This window comes from Haliaeetus leucocephalus, unplaced genomic scaffold (genome assembly GCF_000737465.1).
Source record: "Haliaeetus leucocephalus isolate CR32 unplaced genomic scaffold, Haliaeetus_leucocephalus-4.0 Scaffold93, whole genome shotgun sequence".
NCBI classification, from domain to species: domain Eukaryota; kingdom Metazoa; phylum Chordata; class Aves; order Accipitriformes; family Accipitridae; genus Haliaeetus; species Haliaeetus leucocephalus.
This window is the reverse complement of record NW_010972529.1, coordinates 2,911,556-2,936,451: the sequence shown is the minus strand read 5'-3', so window position 1 is coordinate 2,936,451 and position 24,896 is coordinate 2,911,556. Positions and strand designations below refer to the sequence as shown.

At 40.6% G+C, this 24,896-nt stretch overlaps 1 protein-coding gene across 3 annotated transcripts in view; it reads right to left on the bottom strand.

Annotated features, from left to right (window-relative positions):
- The window catches only part of APP (amyloid beta (A4) precursor protein), a 232,634-nt gene that overhangs the window by 66,775 nt on the left and 140,963 nt on the right, over nucleotides 1-24,896 (bottom strand). For all 3 annotated transcript variants that reach the window (XM_010585305.1, XM_010585306.1, XM_010585307.1), the window contains one exon: nucleotides 8,645-8,778. In XM_010585305.1, coding sequence (XP_010583607.1) covers nucleotides 8,645-8,778 — 134 coding nt within the window. The remainder of the gene's footprint in view (nucleotides 1-8,644; nucleotides 8,779-24,896) is intronic.

Sequence of the window (24,896 nt, the reverse complement as noted above, 5' to 3'; positions counted from 1 at the left end):
AAAACAAGGAGTGTGACTTTCATACTTTCCTCTTGTCTCAGGGCTTAACAACAGCCGAGCACTGCGGCTCTGACAGTCATCTTTTTATATTCCTCTCCTCCTTTTATCTCTGTTAAAAAAGCTGTTACAACATTTAACAAAGGTGGAATCCTGTTATTAAATTAAACAAAGACGGTAAGTAGTTCTGTGTCCAATCATTGTGCCAAGCTCTCACAACTCCACTGTGAAGCAACACGGCTGTAACCAGCCATCAAGCAAGGGAAGTGGAGATATCTATGGGTGAACACACCAACCCCTTTTCATCTCAGACAGAAAGGAAACTGCTTCCACCTATTGTACCTCCTTGGTCAAAATGAGAGAATTTCAATTCAAAGTATATTTGGACTACATTGCTGGCCTTTGAGTAGGACAGATCAAGAATTACATGCAATTTGTGCTAGTCTGTCCAGAAATAGGTGTCCAACACTTCAAGAATGGAATATATTTATATCTCAAGTACAATGCTGACAGAAGAATGATGTAGGAGAACTTTCAGTACCATTCGTTTCAGCAACATGAGAGGCCACCTCCTGTAACGCAGGGCAGTATTTCAATAGTCAGGGAATATGTTACTCTTAACTTGCTGTCCATGACATCTGAAACCTTCTCGTGGTCTTACTTAGGGTCTTTACTCATTTCACACCTGGACAGGAATCTGCTCAGATAACACATTTTATGCAGGAACAATTGCTCTCACTGAATGCAGCGCACACAAACAAGTGACTTGTTTATTTGCAGGATTAGCACAATGTCAGATGAAGACAGAAGAAACCTGGAAGCAATTATTCAAAATGTGCACTTCCTTTCCTTCCTTTCTCACCAAAAAACACATTCTCATACCGTTTAACAGAAATAGTCAAACATACCCTTTCTAAAGGGGATTTCAGAAAAGCTCCGCAAGCATGACTGAAATTTTACCAAGACCAATACCAAAGGCAGGACAAATTAGACCTGCTGTGTCTCATGTCTGCAAGTTGAGCCTCCACCACTCAGCTCCTGTCTCAGGCTCCCCCATTCTCCCACATGCTGGACATTGCTAATCAGGCTCCTTGATGGGCAGAGTGGAGAGCACTAGTGGTGCCTCCAGTATCTGGTTGAGCCTGTGCCTTTAAAAAAACCCAAACCACCAAACCTGGGTTCAAAGGAGACTTTTACAAGTCTGAGTCCTTGAAATGGAATCCCCTCTCAGTCCTATATAGGGTTGTAGACCCCAACAATTAACCAGCATGCAGGTGCCTGCATTCAAGACCAATTCAACATATGGGATTTTGTTGTCAAGTTTTCATCTTCCTTTTGACCCAAAGCCTGGGAATGTATTTCAAGACAGCAATAACTCACTCATAGTAAAACCAGGTCAACTCACTATCAGTGAAATTGTTTATCTGTAAAGAGATTCTGGCCTAAGTAATAGCGCAAGAGAGTGGAGACATACATTTTGGGAAGCTAACATGATGCTGAAAACTTTAAAGTGGGAAATTGTTTTGCCTGCTTCTGGGCTTCAGCAGGGACATAGTTAGACAGCAGTTGTAAGCACAAAAACCTGAAGTCAAGTACTTAGAAATCACAGTCTTAACTTCATTCCGCTCTTTTACTGGGAACTGTAAGCTGAAACTTAAGTCCCAAAATTGTACTACAACCTACATAAACTGGCAGCCTAGAAGTACCTCTTCAATTTAAATTATCTTCTCATCAGACAAATAAGCATTGATGTGCAAATTGCAGCCAAACTCTAGGGAGGTAGGAAACCAAAATTTACAAAGAGACATGAAAATTCATTTTCAAGGGGTTGTAGCAAGCAGCTGACAACAGAGAATATGATGTGCAGTGCACTGAAGTTACAGGTCGCCCCACAACCAGTTACCTTCCCAGTACTTTGGCATCAGGAGATTTTACTGCTTCTCTGACACAGCAGAGCTAGAGGACATGAACCAACACCACAATTTAGAGCACCATGATGTGTTCTGCAAAAAATGTATTAATGCTCAGAGTGCTGCTGTGTATTAAGTGCACATTAGGTATTAAACTTTTAATTGTACATCACTTAGGCCATATGGTTGTGGTGGCCAAGAAAACCTAATTCACAGGCAGCACCTTCCTAGAGACCTGAAATGTCACTGGTGCAGGATGCGAACGTTACATTAATTCAAGTCATAAACTACAGTGATGTGCTCAAGCTTGAGCATTGGCCTAGGTTAGCAACTTTACGATTTTCTTCTCCCTCATAAAAGGAGAGCCTTTTATGTCTTCAAATCACATCTCTGACATCTGCTTAATACTCTTTTTCATTCTGAATGAGCAGTTGATAGGTTTTCAGGATAAGAGTTCCTTTGCCATCTTTATCCCCCAAACTAACCCTCTGCTAATCCATATGATGAAAACAAGTATTGTGGGTAATGTGATAAGGAGACCTTTGGCCAGACCAGGTCTCTCTGCCTGTTTTAGTTCCCTAAACCTTTAAAGGCATTGAAGGCAGGATGATAAACTGACAGCCTACACAGCTAGTTGGGAGGAATGTAAATTATGGGCTTCAGAGTTCAGCTTTGGTAGGAGAGTGAATGGCTTGTGAAAAAAACAGAATGACATGGCTGTTTGCAGAAACAATATTCAATGTAAAGATTGCAGAAGCTGTGCTTTGAGTGCCGATTTTTGCAACTGAGAAGACTTGAATGGTTGAAAGCATCTCTGTGTGTATGCTAACTAACTGAAGATACAGCTGCCCCACAGCTATCTATGGGAAGTCATGCTACTACCCAGAGAAAACTTCTGCTCTCATTGAAGGTCATCGCTTTAGAGAATTATGAGTGACTAAGAAATATGCCGTAGCACTCTGTAGGAAACCAAAGAGCAGGAGGGGAAAAAAATTTGCCCTGATATGCATGTGCAGAAAAAGGCTGAGCTTGGCCTCTATGCACTTACAAACCTATTCTTCTCTGACAGCCCAGATCTATCAAAGCCACACAGATTTATGGCTCTTCGAGGCTTGGTGGCTTTGTGCAGGGAAAATGACAACTTCTGGTTGAGATATAAGAAGCAAGCCATTTCAAAGTCAAACTTCCTCAGAACTCGGCGCCTGGCAGACTCCTTTTGAAATTGGGCTGTAGGGGACAGCAAGAGGAAAATAGGAAGTACAGAAAGTGTCACTCATTATTAAGAGAGATGCTAAGTACAAAAAATCTCATTATACTGAAAACAGCAGTATTTACTCTCTTTTTTTACACTAGAGCAAAGAAGCATAGCTGCAAGAGAAGAATTTACGACAGACATTTGGGTTACAGCAATCAGACCAGCAGAGGTGCTTGCCTGAAGGTTTGCTTAGTTAGAAAGTTAAAGTCATGCCAATAAGATGCCTACTGTTGTCAAAGGCTTTTTGTTCCACTCTTATCTTGACCTTTTTTCTGGTAATAACATCATTAAACCTCTCCAAAGAGCCCTGACTGTGACTGGGGTGTGTACTCCTACTCACCTGACAGTCAGTTTTAAGGAAGGAAAGAGCCCTCCCACACACAATAATAGAGATGGTGGGATCTAGGAAATATAGGGACAAGTATTATTTAACATCTTTGTCGAGGACATGGACAGTGGGATTGAGTGCATCCTCACAAGTTTGTGGATGACGCCAAGCCGAGTGGCATGGTTGGTACTCTAGAGGGAAGGGATGCCATCCAGAGGGACCTTGACAGGGTTGAGAGGCAGGCCTGTGTGAACGTCATGAAGTTCAACGAGGCCAAGTGTAAGCTCCTGCACCTGGGTCGGGGCAATCCCAAACACTGATACAGGCTGGGCAATGAGTGGACTGAGAGCAGCCCTGAGGAAAAGGACTTGGGGGTATTAGTGCATGAAAAATTTAGTATGAGCCAGCAATGTGCACTCGCAGCCCAGAAAGCCAACCATATCCTGGGCCGCATCAAAAGAAGCGTGACCAGCAGGTCGAGGGAGGTGATTCTGCCCCTCTACTCTGCTCTGGTGAGACCCCACCTGGAGTCCTGCATCCAGCTACAGGGCCTCCAGCATAAAACAGACATGGGCTTGCTCAAGCTGGTCCAGAGGAAGGCTGCAAAGATGATCACAGGGCTGGAGCACCTCTCCTATGAATACAGGCTGAGAGAGTTGGGGTTGCTCAGCCTGGAGAAGACTCTGGGAAGACCTTACAGCAGCCTTCCAGTACCTAAAGGGGGCCTTCAGGAAAGCCAGAGAGGGACTTTTTACAAGGGCATGTAGTGATAGGACAAGGGATAATGGGCTTTAAACTGAAAAAGGGTAGATTTAGATTAGAGGTAAGGAAGAAATTCTTCACTGTGAAGGTGGTGAGGCACTGGAACAGGTTGCCCAGAGAAGCTGTGGATGTCTTATCCCTGGAAGTGTTCAAGGCCAGTTGGATGGGGCTTTGAGCAACCTGGTCTAGTGGAAGGTGTCCCTGCCCATGGCAGTGGGGCTGGAACTGGATGATCTTTAAGGTCCCTTCCAACCCAAACCATTTATGGTGCCACTGACACTAAAAACCAGCTGAAGACCCCTCCAGGTTGTTGGAACTAGTGGCGTGCAAGGATCAAAAAAAAAAAATCTTGAACATAACACCAGCCCTGTTCAGGCTGGTTGAGGACTGCAGTATTTTCAGATGCTTGCTTTGGAAATGAATTTCCAAGAGGCAAGACTACTCTAGGAGACAAGGTATCATTAAGTTCGTATCATAAGTACTCTACATGCTATGATTCCTAAAATATTTTAAACAGCCAGAGGAAGAGTAAATTTAAGACATGAGAATGTCACAAGATATTTGAGGAGAGAAATGTATAAATATACTGCTCCCTTGGGTAAGGTTCAATATCTGGTTCCACCAGGCTATTTAGCAACAGCTCTTTAAGTGAGGGAGCTATAAAGGAGTTAACAAACTGGAATGAGAAGAGGAAAAGGGGAATTGTACCAAAACAGGAAATAAGAAACACAGCATCCTGCAATCAGTTAGCATATTGTCTCCCTGTCAGAGAAGAGCAAACATTTAAAGGTTACACATGCATTGCTGAATAGCTATCCTGTTTGCATGGGAATGTAGATCTGCTGTTATTTGGCGTTGCATTAATAATTCTTGGGAAAAGTTCAAAATTCTATGCTAATGTAATTCTCTTTACAGTACTGCCTAGGAAAGTTTATAAGCCTTGTTGCTCCAGGTGCTGTGCAAGATAGTAAAAGCAGAAAAACTTTTATGGCCTGTAGTCTAAAGGGACAGACACTTAAGAGCGGAAGGGATTAGAACAGTCTGAACCAGAGGTACATCAGGTCATCGTACTAAAGAGCACAGACTCCCCTAGTGAGAGTCTTTTAGGAGCTGTGAACTATGAATCAACATGACCATCGACAGAAGCCGGGTCTCTGCCTGTGTGAATATCTCTGTGCAAGAGAAAAAGAAACAAGTTGTCAGGATTTCATGGTAAATAAAGGCAAAACTCAGAAAGAGGATATACAGAATACCTGCATTTGCCCTGATGATGTTTTTATTAAAATACTTAATTCCAATTTAATTTTTTAAATGATAAACTTCCCTACTCCTTAGATGATTACATTTTATATGTGAAACAGAATGCATCTAATTTTTTTTAATGAGTTAATTGGCTGTTGCAAAGTAAAGCGTACATCAAATCAAATCCTGTTTTAAAACTAGTTGCTTTATTAATTAAAAGTATCTATATTTTGTGAACAAACCAATTTATTTCAGATTATGACATTTATCAAGATTAAAGAGCGACTCGATCATTTTCCTAAAACCACTGATTATTTCCTTTCTTTTTAATAGACAAAAAAGGGGCATTTCTGCTGCTTTATAAGGCCCCATTTCTCAGCTTTGAAAGAAGTGGACTTTGAGAAAAAAAAAAAGAATAAATATGTTCAGTGCAGCTGGAGGACGCAGCTAGTGACTCTTACTTGCTACTTTTTTTTTGAGAATAACATTGATGTCAAAAGGTTACTGAGTTAATTTATTCAGTATTGATTTTAACATAACAAGTAACAGCTTCAAATTAATTCTTAGTTAAATACATATTAAGAACATACCCTATTTTAAAGAAAATGTAAAAAGCAATTTTTAAATACATTGCTAGAAAAGAAAACCAGCGATATGGGACACAGACATATCACAGTTCACATGAGGAAACACAGAATCGTTAACCAGCTGGCTTTTCTACTTCTCCATAAGATCTTATATTTGTTAAACATTTGAAACATTAACTGGGAGAGGCTAGCACAATGCTGTATAAAGCATTACTCATAGAAGGGAAAACTAATTTTTAAAAAGTTAACTCTCTTCTTCAAAGCTCTGCAGGGGTTCCATGTACTTCAAGACATATGTACTTTAAGCTGAGATTTCATAAGCAGCTTAAGCAAATTAAAGATCAAAGAACTTACTTTCTTGATGTACATATCGTGCTGCTGTTTCCCAGGTCTGATTTAGCTTGCTGAACTGGCCAGAGTTGATTATTTTACTTTTTTTTTGGAAGAGTGACATTGCAGTGAGATGAGGGAGCTGACCTGCGTCACCCTGCAGCTGTATGCTCATTAGCACTGAGAGAAAGTATGGCTGGGAATGTGCTAACGAGGGCAGAGCACACACAGCACCAGCATGATCTTCAGTCAAACCCTTGAACCACAGCCTTCATTTATGAAGTTGCCCCAAACGCGCATGCTAAAATGTGCAGCGCATTTATTCAGAAGTTTTCTGATGCTATGGTTCAGTGCTTTTCCTAGTTAATTTTGTTGGCCTCAAGCACTGACGTGGTACGTTTTCTCTATATGATGTTGTCTGAGTGCCCGTGCATTTGATTAGCTCTTTTCCACAAACCATCAGCTTTGTAGAAAACAGAAGATACACAGTTCACCCAAATACTGCCCTTAATTACTCAGCTTAACCTTTACATATTTGGGTTTTGGAGACAAACCTGAAACCATGGTGGGAATCTGAGGACTGTTCCAGGGAAACCTGCCTTTCGTGCTGACTGTCCTTTGCTTTCAGGACACCTGCTCCTACGGTGGTTTTTTTAAAAAAAAAAGGCTATTTCAAGGGGAGGTAATAACAGGGTGATAGCTGCATTACCCGCTGACCCTCTGCGTGCCTGGCTGGGGCAGGATCTCTCTCCTCGGCCGGGCAGGCTGAGTGCACAACATTTTTTATCCTCCCAATTCCCAGCCTGTCCTTCCCAAACTGAGTAGTGTAGCCACATGGAAGTTTGTTACGAAGAGGACTGGGGTGAGCCATGCCCTTGGCGGAGGTGCCTTGCGAGCCATTGCTCACCTCCCTCCCGACTTACCCCTCGGCTTCAGGGTGGCTCTGAGCCCGGCAAAAAGGCAGCACTCGCACCACGGCTGCCTCCGCCGCTGCTTGCTTTAATGAAGTTGTTTGATCTTCCAGAGGAAAGGAAATCATAACACTTTACAAGCATTAGGCTGGGACTATTTTCTGTATTTAAGAAGGAGATAGCTTATTTGTGCTACAATGCTTCCCAAGCAGATGAGGAGCACATCTCGTCCTACCTATTAACTGCCATATTCATGGCACGCAGTTTGCACCGATCGGGTGACTGCTTCAGGTGAGATACCCTGCTCTGTTTATTAGAAGAGTGCCAGGCACAGCTACAGTGCCAGTAGACGGGGCCTAAGAGCTTAATTTCAGGCCTACTCAAACATTTTAGCACAGAGCTAAAGGTTAGTGTGTCAGTAATACAGAGTAACACTGCAAATGCAACAGGGGAACAAAGTTACAATGATAAATTATAGTAAAATAGCTACAAGGATACATGCAGTGCATCTGAATTACACTACCTTCATTTTTGTGGTTGTTCCATCCTAAAAAAAATGCACTACAGGCTTTCCTTTAAACCTCTTATATTTTTCTTTGTTGTTATTAGACAGAACTGTGACAATTTTTTATTGGCATTGCTATTATAAACCCTAATTCTGAGAGAGTGAATAGCTCATCTCTTAGTGTTCAATAGGATTAAAACCAGTCTAGTTTCAGGCTACACAAATCTTTTTGGTTAAAGGAACAAAAGGGTTGATTCAGTTGGATTTTGGATCAGTTCAAAAGCACTAATTTTTCCTCTTTTCTTTAGCTTTAGATGCATTTCTTGTTACCTTGAGGCTCAAGACCATTAGATGAACATACGCGAGCTTATGTTACCCCAGGGCACAGCCATGTATGCCTACACACAGAGAACAAAGCTAATCACAAGCAATCTCCTCCCTCAGCCGCTACAAAGGAAGGATGACTAATACAGTGGTCAAGTTCTTTACTTAGAAATAAGAACAATCTCACAAACCAAACATTCTTCCACAAAAACGAGAGAAATTTTTAACAGACTTTTTTTTCCTTTTTACCAGCACAAGTCACTGTAGCGACTCATGATTGCAGCTGCAACCCAACCACAAATATATGTCCCAGTCAGCCGAATTCTTAGATAAGAGTCAGAAAGGCAGTAAATGGAGTATGTACAAAATTGCAAATAGATAGGGCAGCTGGCTGAAGCCTTGGGGAAATAAGAAAATGAAGGACTCCAAGCATCTTACGACTTGACAGACAAAACTCCCTCCCATATTTATAGGTAAAGAAATCTCCCCTTACCTGAGACATCCTTTCACGATGCTTAGCTTCAAGTCTCTCCTTGGCTTTCTGGAAATGGGCATGTTCATTCTCATCCCCAGGTGTCTCCAAGTATTTGTCAACAGCATCAGGAGTGCTAGCAGCTGTGGTAGGGACTGAGGTTAATTTTTTTTTTTTTGGGGGGGGGGGGAGAAGGGAAGGAAGAAAAGCAGAATTTCTACTTTAGTACAGGTAAAATTTAGTTGGACCAATCTGTTCTGTCAGGGTAAAGCCATTCATTTAACCTCAGAGGAGGATATAAAAATGTGGTTTAGGCAGACATGTGAGACACACAGCAAATATATGTAAATATACAAGGATTTCCCGCCTGCCCCATTTTCTAACCCAGGAGAAACTCTTCAGTGTGAACAAAGCAATGTTATTCAAACAGGTTAGAAACTGCTGCCAAAGGAAAAATTCCAAGGAAAAAAAAAGCCTGGCAATGACTAAGGTACATAAACCAGCAGAAAGCCCTTTGCTAAGTTACATTCTTTCTATATTAGTTTATTTTTAAAAGGTAAACTGTTACACCCGAGTGCCAATGCAAATACGTTTTAAAGCACCTATGGACCCCACAGTACCCTAATGAAATACCTCAAATCCTTCCCTTAGTGACAGTTTGGCCTCACAGATATTTACTTTATTTGTAACAACTTTGATTAAGAAAATCCCTCATGGATGCAGAAAATAATCAGCAAGCATGCACTAATTACCACCCATTCCTGTTGGATAACTAGGTGATACCTATCACACTGGTATCAGAAAGATTTGCATTTGGGGTAATTCAAGCAGAGTGAGCAACAGTTCCTTCACTATGCAGCAACATCCAACAACCTCTGCATTAACTAGAGTAACACTTCTGTGCTAGGGACATGACAGCGATTTAAAAAGCTCTCCAATGATGGTCAACTATTTCATTTCAACTATATTGTCCCTAAATATTTTATTATATAATTAGTTTCATTTCCCTGGTCACATTTAATAACTGCAAAGTTAGTTTAAAAATTCTTACAAAGAAAGAACGTACACATCGTTGTGCAGGATTTTTTTTTTTTTTTTAAATTAGTTTGACTGTATGTACTATAGTTAACTTCACTTACAGAGGTAATACATTTTAGTAGATAGACTAATACAGGTAGGGAAAACACCAGGACCCTCCCACACCCCAATCATTTCTCAGTGTCTTCAACAGAAGTAAACTTTAATCTGAAGATCAGGCTGATTAATAACAACCAATATTTACTTATGACTACTTTCCCCAAAACAAGTTGAAATATAAACATATCTATGTTAAATTATTTAAAAAACATAAAATCAGAAGTACAACATTTTAGTCCCAGTGAAATACATCCTCAAACTTTAAGAAAAACTTAAACTGAAATCCAAACTTTTCCTCCAACTTTACCTTAGATGTATAACCCTCAAAGCAAAACAAATAACACCCCCCAAATGAACAGAAAGCCTTTGGCTTTGGCTATCTTTGAGATATCTCTACATGTTCTCTACAACAGGCATGAATGGTTTTGGATGCTGTTGGTATATACTGCACAATGAATTTTGTAAGTTTCTCAGTGGACCAAAGGAAAGGCCTTGCTTGTCTCGAAACAAAAAAATCTACAAGCAACCAAAAAATCCCCCAACCTACCAAAAGCATCACTCCTCCCACCATTTTTAGATTTGTTTCATAAATATTTAATTAGAAGTTTACATTTTGTAAATTTGTAAACTTTGTTACTGAAGTGTTGTAACAGACAGGAACAAATAAGCTTCCTGATAAGCCACAAAAATTACAAAAATAGAATGCAACTCTTAATATTTTCAGTGGTTACTTCTACAACTTCAGACAATTTAGTCTCTAATACCATTATGAAAGCATAAAAATTTTCTTTCTTTTTAAAGTCTTAATGATAACACCCCACCTTCAATGATAATGTGGTTTGTGCTGGGGTGCAGTGCTGCCTGCCAGAAAAGCCACAGCCAGTGGAAGCAAATTCCAAAAACAAATCACCCAAAGCTCAGACTGAGTGAAAACATTTCTGTAATGCTCAGAAGTATTTCTAAATATCTGCACCTGGCTGGAGGCAGGGCCCCTCTAATTCTGGTCAGAGTATCCAGTACTCACTTCTCGTAAAATTGGCTCAGAAGTCCCTTCAAGAGGATCAGAAATAAGATCAGCCCTTCTACTCTGTTTGGAAACTGAAGCGGCATTTTTCCTGGTAGAATCCCCTTTTGTGGTGGTTTTTCTCGCACCCGTGCATTTAGGACCGAGGTAGGTTTTCTGTCCCATTTCCTCATGTCCTCTCCATGATCACATAGGTAAAACCACAGGGCACCTCGCAGTGTGTACCTTCTATATTCTCTCTCTTGGGCAGAGGAATGCTCACTCCTAATAGCTGAGACATTGGTCCTTACAGGTGTGGAGTAGAACATATCCTCTTTGATTTGTTGGACATTCTGGGACAGCTTTTCCACAGCCGAAATGCAGGCTTGTAGGGAGGAGGAGAGATTTTCTTCGTATTGACGGAGTTGGTGAGCCACTTCCTCCACTGTCGGTGCCTCTTCATCCTTCCAGGCCATTATTGCCAATGCGTTGGCATAGGATGATGGTGCGCTCCGTACAAACTTCTGCCACATGGGTCGTGTGCATTGGACTTCGTCTGGATCTTTGGGTAATTGTGGGTTGTCCGGGTCATGATGAATCGTCTCTAGCATGGCTAATTCCCTCAGATATTGAATACCTTTTTCCATGGTGGTCCACTTGCTTGACTGACATATAACATCTTCCTTAAAGGGGTACCTTTCCTTCACACTTGACAGGAGTCGCCTCCAGAGGCTGATGGCTTGTGTCCCTCTTCCAATTGCCTTGTCAATGCCACCTTCCCTGGCAAGCGATCCCAGCTGCTTGGCTTCCCTACCTTCTAATTCCAAGCTATTAGCCCCATTGTCTCAGCATTGGAGGAGCCAGGTGATAATATGCTCACCTATACGGCGGCCAAAATCGTTTCGCAAATCCCGCAGCTCGCTCAAGGATAGGGACCGGGTTATTACCTCTGGTTCTGCCTCTTCCTCCTGTTCCCGTGATGACCCTGGCTCATCTCCCTCCTTCGCTAAGCGAACTGATTTTTTTGTGTATTTCTTCTTCTGTATGGGGGCAAATGATACTGGTGCAGGTTGGTCCGCTGGTTCAGTTGCAGTATCGCTCGCTGGGTTTTGGATAACCGCAGTGTCTGTTGCCGAGGTTTGGGTAGCAGCAGTGCTCGTCGCCGGGGCTGGAGGGACCTCAGTGCCCATCACCAAGGTTTGGGTAGCAGCAGTGCTCGTCGTTTTGTTGTTAGATCCAGAGGCATTCTCTTCCCCTTGAGGGTACTGAGTGGTGTCGAACAGGGCTCGATAGGCATGGGCCAGGCCCCAGCACGTTGCAGTGATTTGTATCTCTCTGGAACTGCCGGGGTGACAGCATACCTTTTCCAAATATTTTACTAGTTCTTCTGGATCCTGCACTTGTTCAGGGGTGAATTTCCAAAACATTGGAGGTGCCCACTTTTCTAAGTACTTGCGCGTACTACCCCACACACCCTGCCACTCATAATTATCCAGCCTTGGGGCACATCTCTGGGTGATCTTCTTAAATAGTTGTTTAACCTTAAACGAGAGCTGAACCACATTCAGAAGCATGCTAATTCCTAGCAGTAGGGCTAGGACCGTGCTGGTCTCAACATCCCAAGAGTATTCAAATTTTTCAAAATTCTCAAACACCATTGTAACTGGACTGAAGGAGAAAGGAGAGGGGAAGAAAGGTACCCCACCCATAGACTGGCTTTCCAAGGAGGAAAGGTAAATGGTGTAATTATTAAGTTTCCCACACACGGCTCCCGGAGTATAAAGGTGACAATGCTGAGTGCAAATACTGGATTAATCCCACAGCTGACGACTTTATCATACCATAAACCAGTGTTATACAATACATCAAAGCGAAAACCTTAATCCACCTCCCACAGATGATAAGCAGCAGAAGAGAGACTACATACAGCAAGCGAGGTGATACATAACAGACCTTTAAAAACCAGAGCAACAACTCTAAGAACACATAAATCAACATAGTGACCAGCGACTATTAGACGAATATAATGAATGCTTATAACAAATTTGTTTTAACAAGCTCTGGTCAGGTTTGTCATTATCTCAACCCTCCAAGTCCCACGATGGGCGCCAAAATGGACTGTCGTGGTTTAACCCCAGCCAGCAACTAAGCACCACGCAGCCGCTCACTCACTCCCCCCCACCCAGTGGGATGGGAGAGAAAATAAGGAAAAGAAGCAAAACCTGTGGGTTGAGATAAGAACGGTTTAAGAGAACAGAAAAGAAGAAACTAATAATGATAACACTAATAAAATGACAACAGCAATAATAAAAGGATTGGAATGTACAAACGATGCGCATGGCAATTGCTCACCACCCGCCGACCGACACCCAGTTAGTCCCCGAGCGGCGATTCCCTGCCCCCCCACTTCCCAGTTCCTAAACTAGATGGGACGTCCCATGGTATGGAATACACTGTTGGCCAGTTTGGGTCAGCTGCCCTGGCTGGGCATGAGAAGCTGAAAAATCCTTGACTCTAGTCTAAACACTACTGAGCAACAACTGAAAACATCAGTGTTATCAACATTCTTCACATACTGAACTCAAAACATAGCACTGTACCAGCTACTAGGAAGACAGTTAACTCTATCCCAGCTGAAACCAGGATACTTTTAATCTCTCAAACATCAAATTAATTTAATCTTTACCTTTCCTGAAGCTGCAGTTAAGTACAGTACATTTTAGTTCCATTTAGAAAATGAAAAGAAAATTTTATTTCAAAGCAGGAAGAAATTTAAGTGTCAGACCGAGCAACACCAGCCCTTCCAGGCTCCTGTTGCCTGATAGGGGTTCACCAAACACCCCCAGGCAAGAGCAGTGAATACTCTTTTGCAATGCTTAACTAACCTCGTGGATTTTCCTTCCATTACTCTAATTTTGGGTTTTTTTTCCCCACAAAACTTGCATGAGTTTTAACATTCACAACATGGTGGAGCACTGAGTTCCACGGTTTAATCAGGCTCTGTGTGAAGAGGATTCCCCTCTGTCTACACCCTCCTCTCACTGCCTCTGCAGGACACAGCAGGATTTAGCACAGGAAGGTTGAATGAGGGACAGCTCTAGCGCATTTGCCATCCTTCTCCATCTTTTATAGATTTTTTTTTTTTTTAATTGAAGTCTGTACAAATGTGAGTGGAAAAAACTGACAATCTAAATAACTGTCCAATAAATTACGCAAATGTAACCTTTAATTATCGAACAGGAAAAAAGGTCACCAGCATTTGCACTGAGATCAGTTAAGCCACCTGTACATTCAAGGTCTGATTTTCAAAAGCTTCTGTCTCACACATGTAGCCTTTATGGCCCAGATTTTTTGGACAATAACGCTTACTTCTTGCTGGCATGCTTGCTGGTGCGTTTCTGAACAAGTGAGAGTAGCAGGTGCTAAGAACTGGAAAACCTGATTTCAGTGCCTCATGCTGAGGATGTCAGAGCACCGAGCCCCCTCCAAAAGCTGTGCAAAACCAAATCAAACAGTGACTAGGCATTAAATGCCACATACCTGGATGCCTGAGACAGCCAGGCTGTGCCCAGGAGCATGGGAAAGGATGCAGGCAGTACATCAGTATCCAACTGCAACCTGCTCTCTCAAGCTAATGCTGAAGAGGCTCATGCTAACGAAGAGCAATACTGCATAGGAGGAGAAAGCTACTACCCCGACCTTGCGCGAAAGGCAAAAGGCTGGTGTAACGCCACACATGGCTCTCCACTACGTGCTCCCAAAAATATAGAGGGCTCAGAAACGGGCATGTAGACTCAGGGGAGCTTAGGGGACCTGTCTCATGGTAAGAAGCTCAATCACTTACGCTCATCCACCAGGGGACTAATTTGATTTAGAAAATCTCTACTGAGAAAAGATTTCTGACAACAGCTTTATCGGAAAGAAGCAACTGACATCTGATGGCTGGAAACCAAAGCTAGGCAGAAATAAGGCTGGAAATCCAGATCAGAAATAAGCCACCCACTTTCAATAGTAAGTGCAATTAAGTATTTGAACAACTTATGCAAAGACATGCTGAGTCGCCCAAAAGAATCCTCAAAAACATCCTGCTTCAGCATCTCCTTCCGAAACCCAGCCAGTGAACAGGCGTGAAAGCAAGAGGTAAAACTGGTGTTTTCTCCCTCCCTGCTTGCTGCTGGCACCGGTCCATGCCCAGCACACGTCAGAGTAGGCTGAGCTTGTGCAAAGCCAGCCGTAAGGACTCAGCATGCCTACCGCTCCTGGAACGTTTATTTGGCTGCTGGTGGCCAAAGAGACCAACCAACCTACCAACACCAACCACATCTCACTCTGCAAACAGAGACACTGTTTAAACTCTTAAAAAATAGGGTTAAGTTTCATTAAGAAGAAGTTCAGTGCCTATGTTTAGGAAAATACTAAAAGGTGAGATGAAATGGTCACATACGGTTTTGTTTTCTGTTAGATTCAGAAGCGGTCTTTTTATAAGTGGTTAGCTATTAATGTACTTTGAAATCATAAGTATTTCTCTGACAAAATAACCAGTCTGCTGAAAAACAAATAACCCTGCAAGATTTTACTCCCTATATTTATAAAGTCTGCAAATGATTATGTGACAACTTCTCCATCCACTATTAAAAAAATTAATTACCAATAGCATGTTAAAAACCCCCTTGTGATTCCAACATAACAATAACCAGCAGCTGTCCCCCCAAGAGTTACAAAAATACTAAGCCTCCCTTCTTCTGCATAAAGCAGAAACATTTTAAAATTTCTTCACTGAATAAAAGCAGAAACATTTTATTTCTTCATGGCTGTTGGCACAAAACCTATCCTTTGCACAGGTTCAATAATACAGCCAAATTATGCTCTACACATTTTGCTATTTATCAACAACTTTTACATATCAGAAGACCAGGGGGGCAAAATAAAAAAGGAAGAAAAATGCAACAATATGCCCCCAGATTCTGTTTTACTGTTTCACATAAAAATAAATAATCCATATCAGCATCTCCAGTGAAAGAAAAAACACTCACTCACCAATCTCATATGAAATGAAAGGATTAGGATATGCTCCTTTTCTGAATGACATTGGCTGTTGCATATAAGATGGGAAACCATTTGAAATGAAAGCACTACCCAGTTACAATGTAGTATTCAGTGGATGCATTCATTGCCTCTGAATTCCACATACACAACTGCCTCATTAATGAAGGATTAGGATCAAAGCTTTCAGTTGTTGACTAAGATCACAACTAATTATAGCACTTGTGACAATCACAAGTGCATACGGAGTATCTTTAGTGAGAAGGGTTTCTATTATTGCTACTGCTACCTTGTGAAATGAGCTGTTTTTACAAGATGGTATCCCCAGTCTTTTGTGAATAAACTACTCTGCTTACAGCAGGGAGGCAAAACCAATGAACAGAATCTAAACAACAGGGAAGGAAAACAATGATTACCTTTTTATTACAAAACGGACATATTACTGGCTGAATGATACAAGACAAATGAAGGCTGGGAAAGGTATATCTAAGATTGCAGCAAATCACCATTATTTTAAACGTAGGGAATAGTATGTACCAGGATGAGTTTTTGCATAAGAAGTTGTTAAGTTGAATATGATTTAATTACTTGGAGAAAAGTGTGTGCCACACTGGTATGTCTTCTAGTAAAGGTCGATACTGGGGCATAGAACAGTAAGTGTATTTACATACTATACATAAGCTACTGCATTATAGACAACTATTCTCATTCTTAGCACTGTGAGCTGGAGGACCAGCAGGCAAAGTGCCATTCCTTTTCACTTTTAATTACTTCGTCTTCATGCACTCTTTCACCAAGACAACTTTCTGAACCTTGTCTAAAACTAAGAATAAAGGGGAGTGCAGAATTCCTCCCACAGTCAACAGCACAAGGGAGACCTTGTGAGAGTGAAAACCAGACGTTCCCAGTTTTAGTATTTTACCTGTAAGCCGCAGGTTGCTGCTCATTTCTTTTTAGGGTTTTGGGGGGCAAATAGACAGCACTGGTGTGCTCCAAGGCATCACCCCTGGACTGGCAGGAGTTCTGGAAGCCAGATCTTTCACCTTGTGGCTCATCAGCACATCTCCCTGCCTGGAAGCTAACTGCAGAGCAGCAAACTGCTGATCATGACCAGAGCCTGGTACTCCTGTCCTTCAGGCCACTCAACTCCAGCTGCTCACTTTTTAATTTTCAGCAAAGATGCTCAATAATGCAAACTCCCATTAAGTTATTCATTGATATTAAGGCTCATGATCACATAAATAAAACCCAGCTGAATGGTTATCTTGCACATTTGCTTTATCCTCATGTTTTGACAACTATCTTTAAGACACCCAAAAAGTCTTTGAAAGTAAAGTGTTCTTCATAATAACTGAGGAATTCTGACCACAATGGTAGCAATTCCAAAAGCACAAAACATGGACTAACAGACTAGATAGAAACAAATATATTCTTCTGTCAGAAAAAAAATATATGCATGTTGGTACTGACTTCAGAAAAAAAAGCCCTCTGTAACAGTAGTAGTTGTATGTTCAGGGATCACATCTGAAGCAGTAAAAAGAATCACCAGTTCTGAGAGTTGACTTCTCCACTTCAATTTCAAGCTGTGTCTTAGCTTCCAAGATTTTGTTAAAATAGATGAATGTTCCTAAAGCAGATTAGAAAGCATGTTATTAAAAATGTCTACTAGTTTATTTGAAAGATAATTCCAGGCACAGGTGACATGAAAAGAGTTAATACATGAAAGACAAAACGGTGTTCCTGAGGGATGCTCTTTCCTTCTTAATAGTTGGGTTATCTCATTGTTTTTATTACTGATCAAGGCTAAACCACTTTGTCATAAAAGACTGCATATGGCTTCTGTAATATTTCATAACTTGCATTAGTATTGAAAGAATAATTACAGGTCAATGTAGCAACCTTGGCCTGAAAATATGATTAATTGTATTGAGACAGAGAAATCACATGTTTAAAAGTTACATTCCTTCTTGAACTTTACTTTGCAAAGACTGATCCTATCTTCCTTTGATGTGTTATAATTTAAATAGTTGGTATGGCATCAAAACAATAGGCAGCTTGAAAGACAGTTTCATGAAATCCCTCACAGAGACTTCTGGAAGAGGAAAAAAACCCAACAAAACATACCATACTCATATTATTCCTCATCTATTGCCTTAACTAAAGTTGATACTTGCCACCTAACCTAGGTTTAAGTTAAATTTTCTCATATAAGAATCCTCTGTGCAATAATTTCAAGATACATTTCCTATGAATGCAACTTCCTTTTCACCAGCCCTGACAAATGCAATTGTGCCTTGCTTATATCCATTTGACACTCGTGTCGGCCATTAATTGCTCAGATCACCCCCCTCTCAGTTCTTCAATTCATTTTGTGCTTGGGAGGAGGTCCCCAAAGCAAACTTTCCTCAAGCATCTTTGCAATACTCTGTTTCAAGGTCATTCTTTTTTTATTTGTCACCATAAGTTTAAATATTTATGAAGGAAAAAACCCCATTAAATTCTTCACCTGTTACATCAAATGAGAACAAATACAAGACAGAAGTATCCTCCTGAACATGCCTTCTGCCAAGGTTGTAAACAAGAGTCATCAAGTTCCACAGAGTGAAAAAAAAAAAACCCAAACCATCAAACAAACCTGTGGTTAGATTCAACAAAACAAGTTACAGCAAAACCAGTGTCTACAATAATACATCACATTAATAAAATTCCCAGAGCTTGAAATTATCAGTAGTCTAACTCTGGTATATGAAAATATTTGCATCTTCTCCCTTTTGAATCCTAAACTTTACCCAATTGCTTTTTAAAAAGGCCCAGTCCAACCCTGGCTCCATGTGTGGTTCAAGGGTGAACTATAAGTGCGAATTTATATAGATGGAAGGAACTGTGGAAACAGAAATTAGTCACTTGCATCCACTAAGGGTGTTAGTCAAAATTAACAATTTAAAGAGACAGTAGAAGTCATCCAGTTATATCTCCTAGGCACTTACTATTAAGTGTCAAGCACTCACAATGAATGAAGAAACTGCGAAAAAATGTTTTTCTTAACATTTCCTCTACACTATTCGAAATCGGCCTCAAATGATTCAGCTGAGTTTTCATGCCAGAGAAGATAAAACCAGCAGATACAGGCAATTCATGCTGGAGACGGTGAGAGAAGGACACATTTAAGTAAAGCATTGAGAGGTAATGTCCCTTTTACTGCTAATTTGGGAAGGAGTAAGACAATTGAATATAAAAAGCCTTTGTGATGAAGCAACAGGTTGTCCTAGTGTGACTGGCTTAGTGAATTTCTAATAACTTGGGGTTTTTTATTCATTCAAATAAAAGACTTTGTACTTATGTGAAATGCTTCCCTGCAATATCACTACTTATAAAGGCAGATATTTAGGATTTGAAATGTTATCACTAGACTGTTGTATTTTAAATCATATCTCCTGTAGTGCTGTGACAAATAAGTATTGTAGCTAGTTGCTGCGATGAATATTTTTCAGTACTAAGTGCATTGTCAAAAAAAATGCATTCCTGGCATGAAGCAACTTGCAAGCTCTGCTGCTTTTATAGACTGAGGCCTGCCAACTCCCCCATAAAGCTCACGAGCAGTGAAAGGGCAGTATCAGCCAGTCCAGCTGAACGTGCTCTGGACGTGGCCTGCTTTCTGTCTTTGAGCCTCCTACCTGACTTCAAACTCAAGCAGTATCTGTAGTTGTAGAGGTAAAACGAGCAATCACCCAGTAAATAAGACAAAGGATTAAAATGTGCTACCTAACTAAAAAATGGGTATACTTTACCATTCTGCTTACAGGAATGCACTGCAGTTCTTTAATGCCTTAGACACACTCTGGAAGTTGGCATGCAAGTTCAGCTGCCAAAATATTTTACTTCCTGCTAACTAGGGAGATGTCAAGATCCCAAACAATAAGTGGATAAAGGAAATTACTGACAACAGGATTATCATCTTATACTCTTCTGCTGTTAGAAGGTACGGACTGTTATTCACAGTACCTCTGTAGAGAAATTAAACTGGACACTGCAAAACGCTAGAAGTTGTGAATTTTCCCCTCATGTAAGGGCATGAACTGGAAACACATTAAGACTGATCTCATCAATTATCAGGGACAGACAGATACTAATCTGTAGGCAAGCTGACGTTAGCCTATATGAAAAGCAGTAAGAGTGGATCCCCTATATTAGTCTTAGTCTTGTGCTTTAGATGCAGGATAAATGAAAACAAGGCATCATGAATTCCACTCTGCTCTGAATGTACCATGCCACGGCTGCAGGAGCTGCTGGGAGAGCTGTCTCCTATGCAATAACTGACAAATGAAGCACATTTAAGAGAACGGATTTTCCCAGCTTTGAAGCTCCTTGTGTCCCAAAGTTAAGACCTGAACATCAATGTAATTTCAAAATAGTATGTATTAAAAAAATATATCTCCTACAGCTTTAAGGATGTTTAACAAGCAACAATTAAGAGACAAGTGAAAAAATTTGTACAATAGATTACTTTTTAGTATGATAGTAAGATAGAAATAATTCCTTCGATAACAACAATTTATCATCTGCTTATTCTTGTCAGTACATATTCATTCTGAGGTCATTAAATCGGAATTAACTGCCTGAAAGATCCTGATGACTTCAAAGGAGCCATTATAGCCAGTCACACAGTATAAGTTTGAGTCCTTATATTGAATAGAAACTGTAGACAGTATTGAACACCCTTATTAAAAATCAATAGGGAGAGAGCATGTGGTCTGGCAGGCTGAAGGAACTGGTAACAAGATCCTTAAAGCCTTCTACTTCTAGGGCAATTATATATCAATTCCCAGGTAGCTGGGTGATGAATGAAAAAATTTGACAGTAGTAGTGCATACCCAACAGACAAATCACTTTTGTCAGACCTCAGAACGTTGGTCAAATTCATTGATAGTGGAGAGGGTCTAAGGTTTTGCATGACAGGACAGACCCGCCTTTTCAGATCAAGGCAAAGACACTTCAGCAAGGAAGCAGAATAAAACATGAATATTTTTTTTCTGTAGACAATGTGTTCAGGACATTAGTATTCAGTATTCATACTTTCAGTATTCATAGTATATGAGTATTTGTGACAACAGAACATCCCCAGGTTTTGGTTCAGTCCAATTTCAATGCATTACGAGAAAAATAAACTCATATCCCACCCTTTCACCCTTTGCCCACTATTCAAGAGAAACACAACCACTATCCACTATTTCACATTACTCTCTGTAAAATCTAACTAGTTTAGGCTGCAAAGCAAACTACAGCTGGACAAAGGAAAGACGTGCTTTTAGCACCCATCTTGTCTCCTGCCTAAGAGAGGCTCACTGTTTTTTTTATAGGACACAAGGGAGCAACAATAATGTGAACATTGGAGAGAAAAGAAATAAAGAATGGAGTAAATATATAAGCATGAAGGGTGGGGGGAGGCACAGAGATCAAATAGAAAGATTAAGTTAAGGGTGACAGGGCAGGGGGGTGGGGCAGAAAGACAGGACAGAGCAGGGGTGGCCTAGATGGAAACTCTTCTTCACTGTTTTTCTTCTTTTCTTCTGTGGGATTGGAGTGAGGGTGGTGTCTGTGCCACAGCCAGGTAAAAAAAACTTTCAGCAACATTAGATCAATACCAAAGACAAGATCTCACTTAAGTGCTGAAACATATCATATTCAGCACTTCTAATTATTTTCATTACCATTTCTATTCAGCAAAATGATGAAGAATAAGGAGAAACAGCATGGTGATACTGAGACAGGAGACGAAACCAGAGGAAAACAAAGTTAATTTAGGAACAGAAATAACAGGTGTATAGAACACACTGAACTAACATGAAAATACAGTAACAAAAATCTAACTAAAGTAGCTTGGAAAGTGTACCCTATAGACTCAAATGTTGTTTGAGAAACTACTGAAGAAAAAGAAAAAAAAAAAAATCACCAAAAAACCCCAAAACCCCAAAAACAAAACAGGAAAAAGCCCTCTGGTAGATCTATTTTAAAAGACAAGACCAGCTCTATTTTTGCACTAGTTGTGCAAATGAAGCCAAGCAGCTCAAGTATTCCAACTAATGGCTCAGACCAAAAATTGGGAATCCCAGAGTAAACCAAGATAACTATGGAAAGAACACAAATGGTAATGCTCTTGGCATTATTTTATTGAACTGAACTTAAGGAAAAAAAAACCAAACCCAAAACAAGTTCCATGAGATAGAGAGGAATCTCCTGGTCTTATCTGAAGATCCTAATGAATATCATATATAGCAAATTTAGAAGTTGTTTCTTATTTAATTTCTGATTCTACATGCTGTGAGAGGATTGCCAGTCTTAGAAGATCATTTATCCTCCCAAACAGCATGACCTGAACAACTTCTGCTGCCAAGAGAAGTTTGAAGGAAGGAAGACAGTCCAATTTCCAAGTTTCATTCAATCCATAATATTCTTTTTAAGATCATGGCTGAGGTCACCCCTCGTAGCGTAAGATTTCCTGCAAAAAGATCACTAGGTTGACTGGAAGAGTAATATATTAAACTCTGCTTGCTTGCTATTACAAGCAGTCGGTGCTATGATTTCACCTACAACCTGTATATGAAAGGCAACATTACTGCATTATCAAAGTGACAAATCCAAATCTCACCCCTCCAAGTTTTACTTCATGAGAATAATTCTCATGAAGTCTGTTTTGTGATGTGACCACTCTTTTAGTCAGCAACACCCTTCCCTCTGTGTAATAATTTCGCAGCACTGTAAAACCAGAAATGAAACTCTGAGATTTGAAGTGCTGGGTGAGTAACTACAGCTCTTTATGCAAGATGCATGATCTTCAGATATCTTTGAGTCTGCACATAGTCCCACTGCAGAATTTGGACAAAGAAATGCATCCATACAGCTCAGCTTGAAGGGCAGGAGCCAAAAGCAAGCTGTAAAAACTGGATGTTTAAAAAACCTGCAATCTTGCAAGAGTCAAGGTCTACTACAAGTCCTTACTTATTGTCCAGCCTTCACAAAAATATAGATTTTTTTTTTTTAGTAATGCTGACAAAGGCAGTAATAATTCTTAATTCCTACCAGGTATGTGAAAAGGCTGACTTCTTCCAACAAGAACTAGCATATGCAGCTTTTTAGAAACTCTTATACTGACCATAAAAGCAAAATGCTCAGCACAAAAGGCCAATAGCTAGTCTTCATTTAATCCTACCTTGTTGGACATGAAACATAAGGATGAAGCCCCCCCCCCCCCCCCTCGTTTGTTTTTTAATTTCTGGGGAAAACAACAGGCATTGTCACAAGAGGTGTACTATCAGAGGTAGGTGACTTTCATTTGCCTCAAATAGACCAAGGCAAACGGCTGAAGTATCCAAAGCTCTTGCAGGTAAATCATGTTCAGTCCTGTCATTCTTCCCTTGCTAAGTGAGACTACTTCCAGATGCAAAGTAGCAAAAGGTTCAGTTTCTCAGCTGTTTTCCGTTATTAGTTTTGATGGCTATCATCTTGTCTGGGATCCAATCACCACTTACACATGATATTCACCCACATTACTGAAAAAGATAATAATCCTTTACCAATTCTCTGTTGGCCATAATAGTAAAGAATAAACACAGCCTCATCTTGGCTACCTGAAACTAAATGCACAAGAGCTCAAGTGGCTTTTCTAGGCTTATTTTTCAACATCTCTCTCACTGCGGTGTTTTTTCTGTACCTCTAATCTGCATAAGCCAGCTAGCTTCAGTGTACTTTTCTTTCCTCCTTCCCTGTCTACAGTATCAACTACTTGTCAGTATCACATACCCTGCATTTTTCATTGCATAAATATTTCTTCTTTAAAATTCTTCTTTTTTTTTTCCTACTACCGTCCTCATTCCACCTGTTACAAAGTCTCACTTTTTCTTGCCTGTCACAGAGCATGCAATCAGAGGCAAACCGTGTTTTGCATCTCTGGAAACGTCTTGCCTAACACAGGAACTTAATGGTTCAAAATTTCATTCTTTTAGCAAATATATTATAGACCTCACTCAAATCTACTGCATAGTTCTTCTTTCTCTTCACTACATCTTCTGTCTTGTTGCAGAAGCTGATCACTGTCCATGAGGTACCCTCCTCACTCGCCTGGTGGTAGACTTTCTCCATGTCCTTCCATGGAGCTTTGCCATGAACAGTTCTAAAAGACGCTGAGATGAAATGCAGCTGGAGCACTGGAGCAGCAATCCTGCCTCCACAACTGCGCTTGTTCCTGCTCCAATAAAACACAGGTCGGCTACTCTGCTTCAAGACACACATAGCACACCTTGCTAGGACTCTGCATGTGTTTGTGTGCATTTTTAAGCTTCCTACTTACCACAAACATTCCTAGGTGCAGTTTGGAAAATATTTTACTAAGAGGAGCCCTAACATGCTGCTTCTGTTCTGCTCCTCCATGCCCTGTGAGCAGGCAGGGCAGTGAAATATGTACTCACTCTTTAATGTGTCAGATGTAAATGGCAGCCAATACTCTCCCAAGAGTACATGCTGGCAAGGCAGATTGGAAGGGAGTGTACCAGAGGCTCCCAACCCAAAATCCAGCTGATAAATCCAGTGTCTGATTCATCAGCTTCAATATCCTGCGATGGACAAAGCCATCCTTCTCAAACCAAAAATCACAGTGCAACACTCTTTCTTCAGGGAAAACGATTATTAAAACATATGGTATGTTAAACAAGTAAGTGGGAGGTGATTCACATCCACGTGCATCACAGTTCTCAGGAAAACCTAAAAAAATCAAATGTCATTTCTCCCCTTTTCATTGCAAACACACACAAAGTATTCAGTCAAACTAAAACCAAACAAACAAAAAGAAAAAAAAATCTGGAAATAAACAATCTGTTATTTTAATGAGCTTGTATTGCTTTGATTAAAAAAGGTCAGAAATAATACATGAAAATACGTTGTAAAAACTATGAACTATTTTTAAACTTACCTGAGGCTTCCCTAAAGTTTGTGCTTTTTCCTGCACATGCATTGTATATGCACACACAGAGACAGACAAGATGTCAGTACGCTTTGACAGAAAATTAAGAGAAGGTGAGTGTAAAGGCCTCGTCTAAA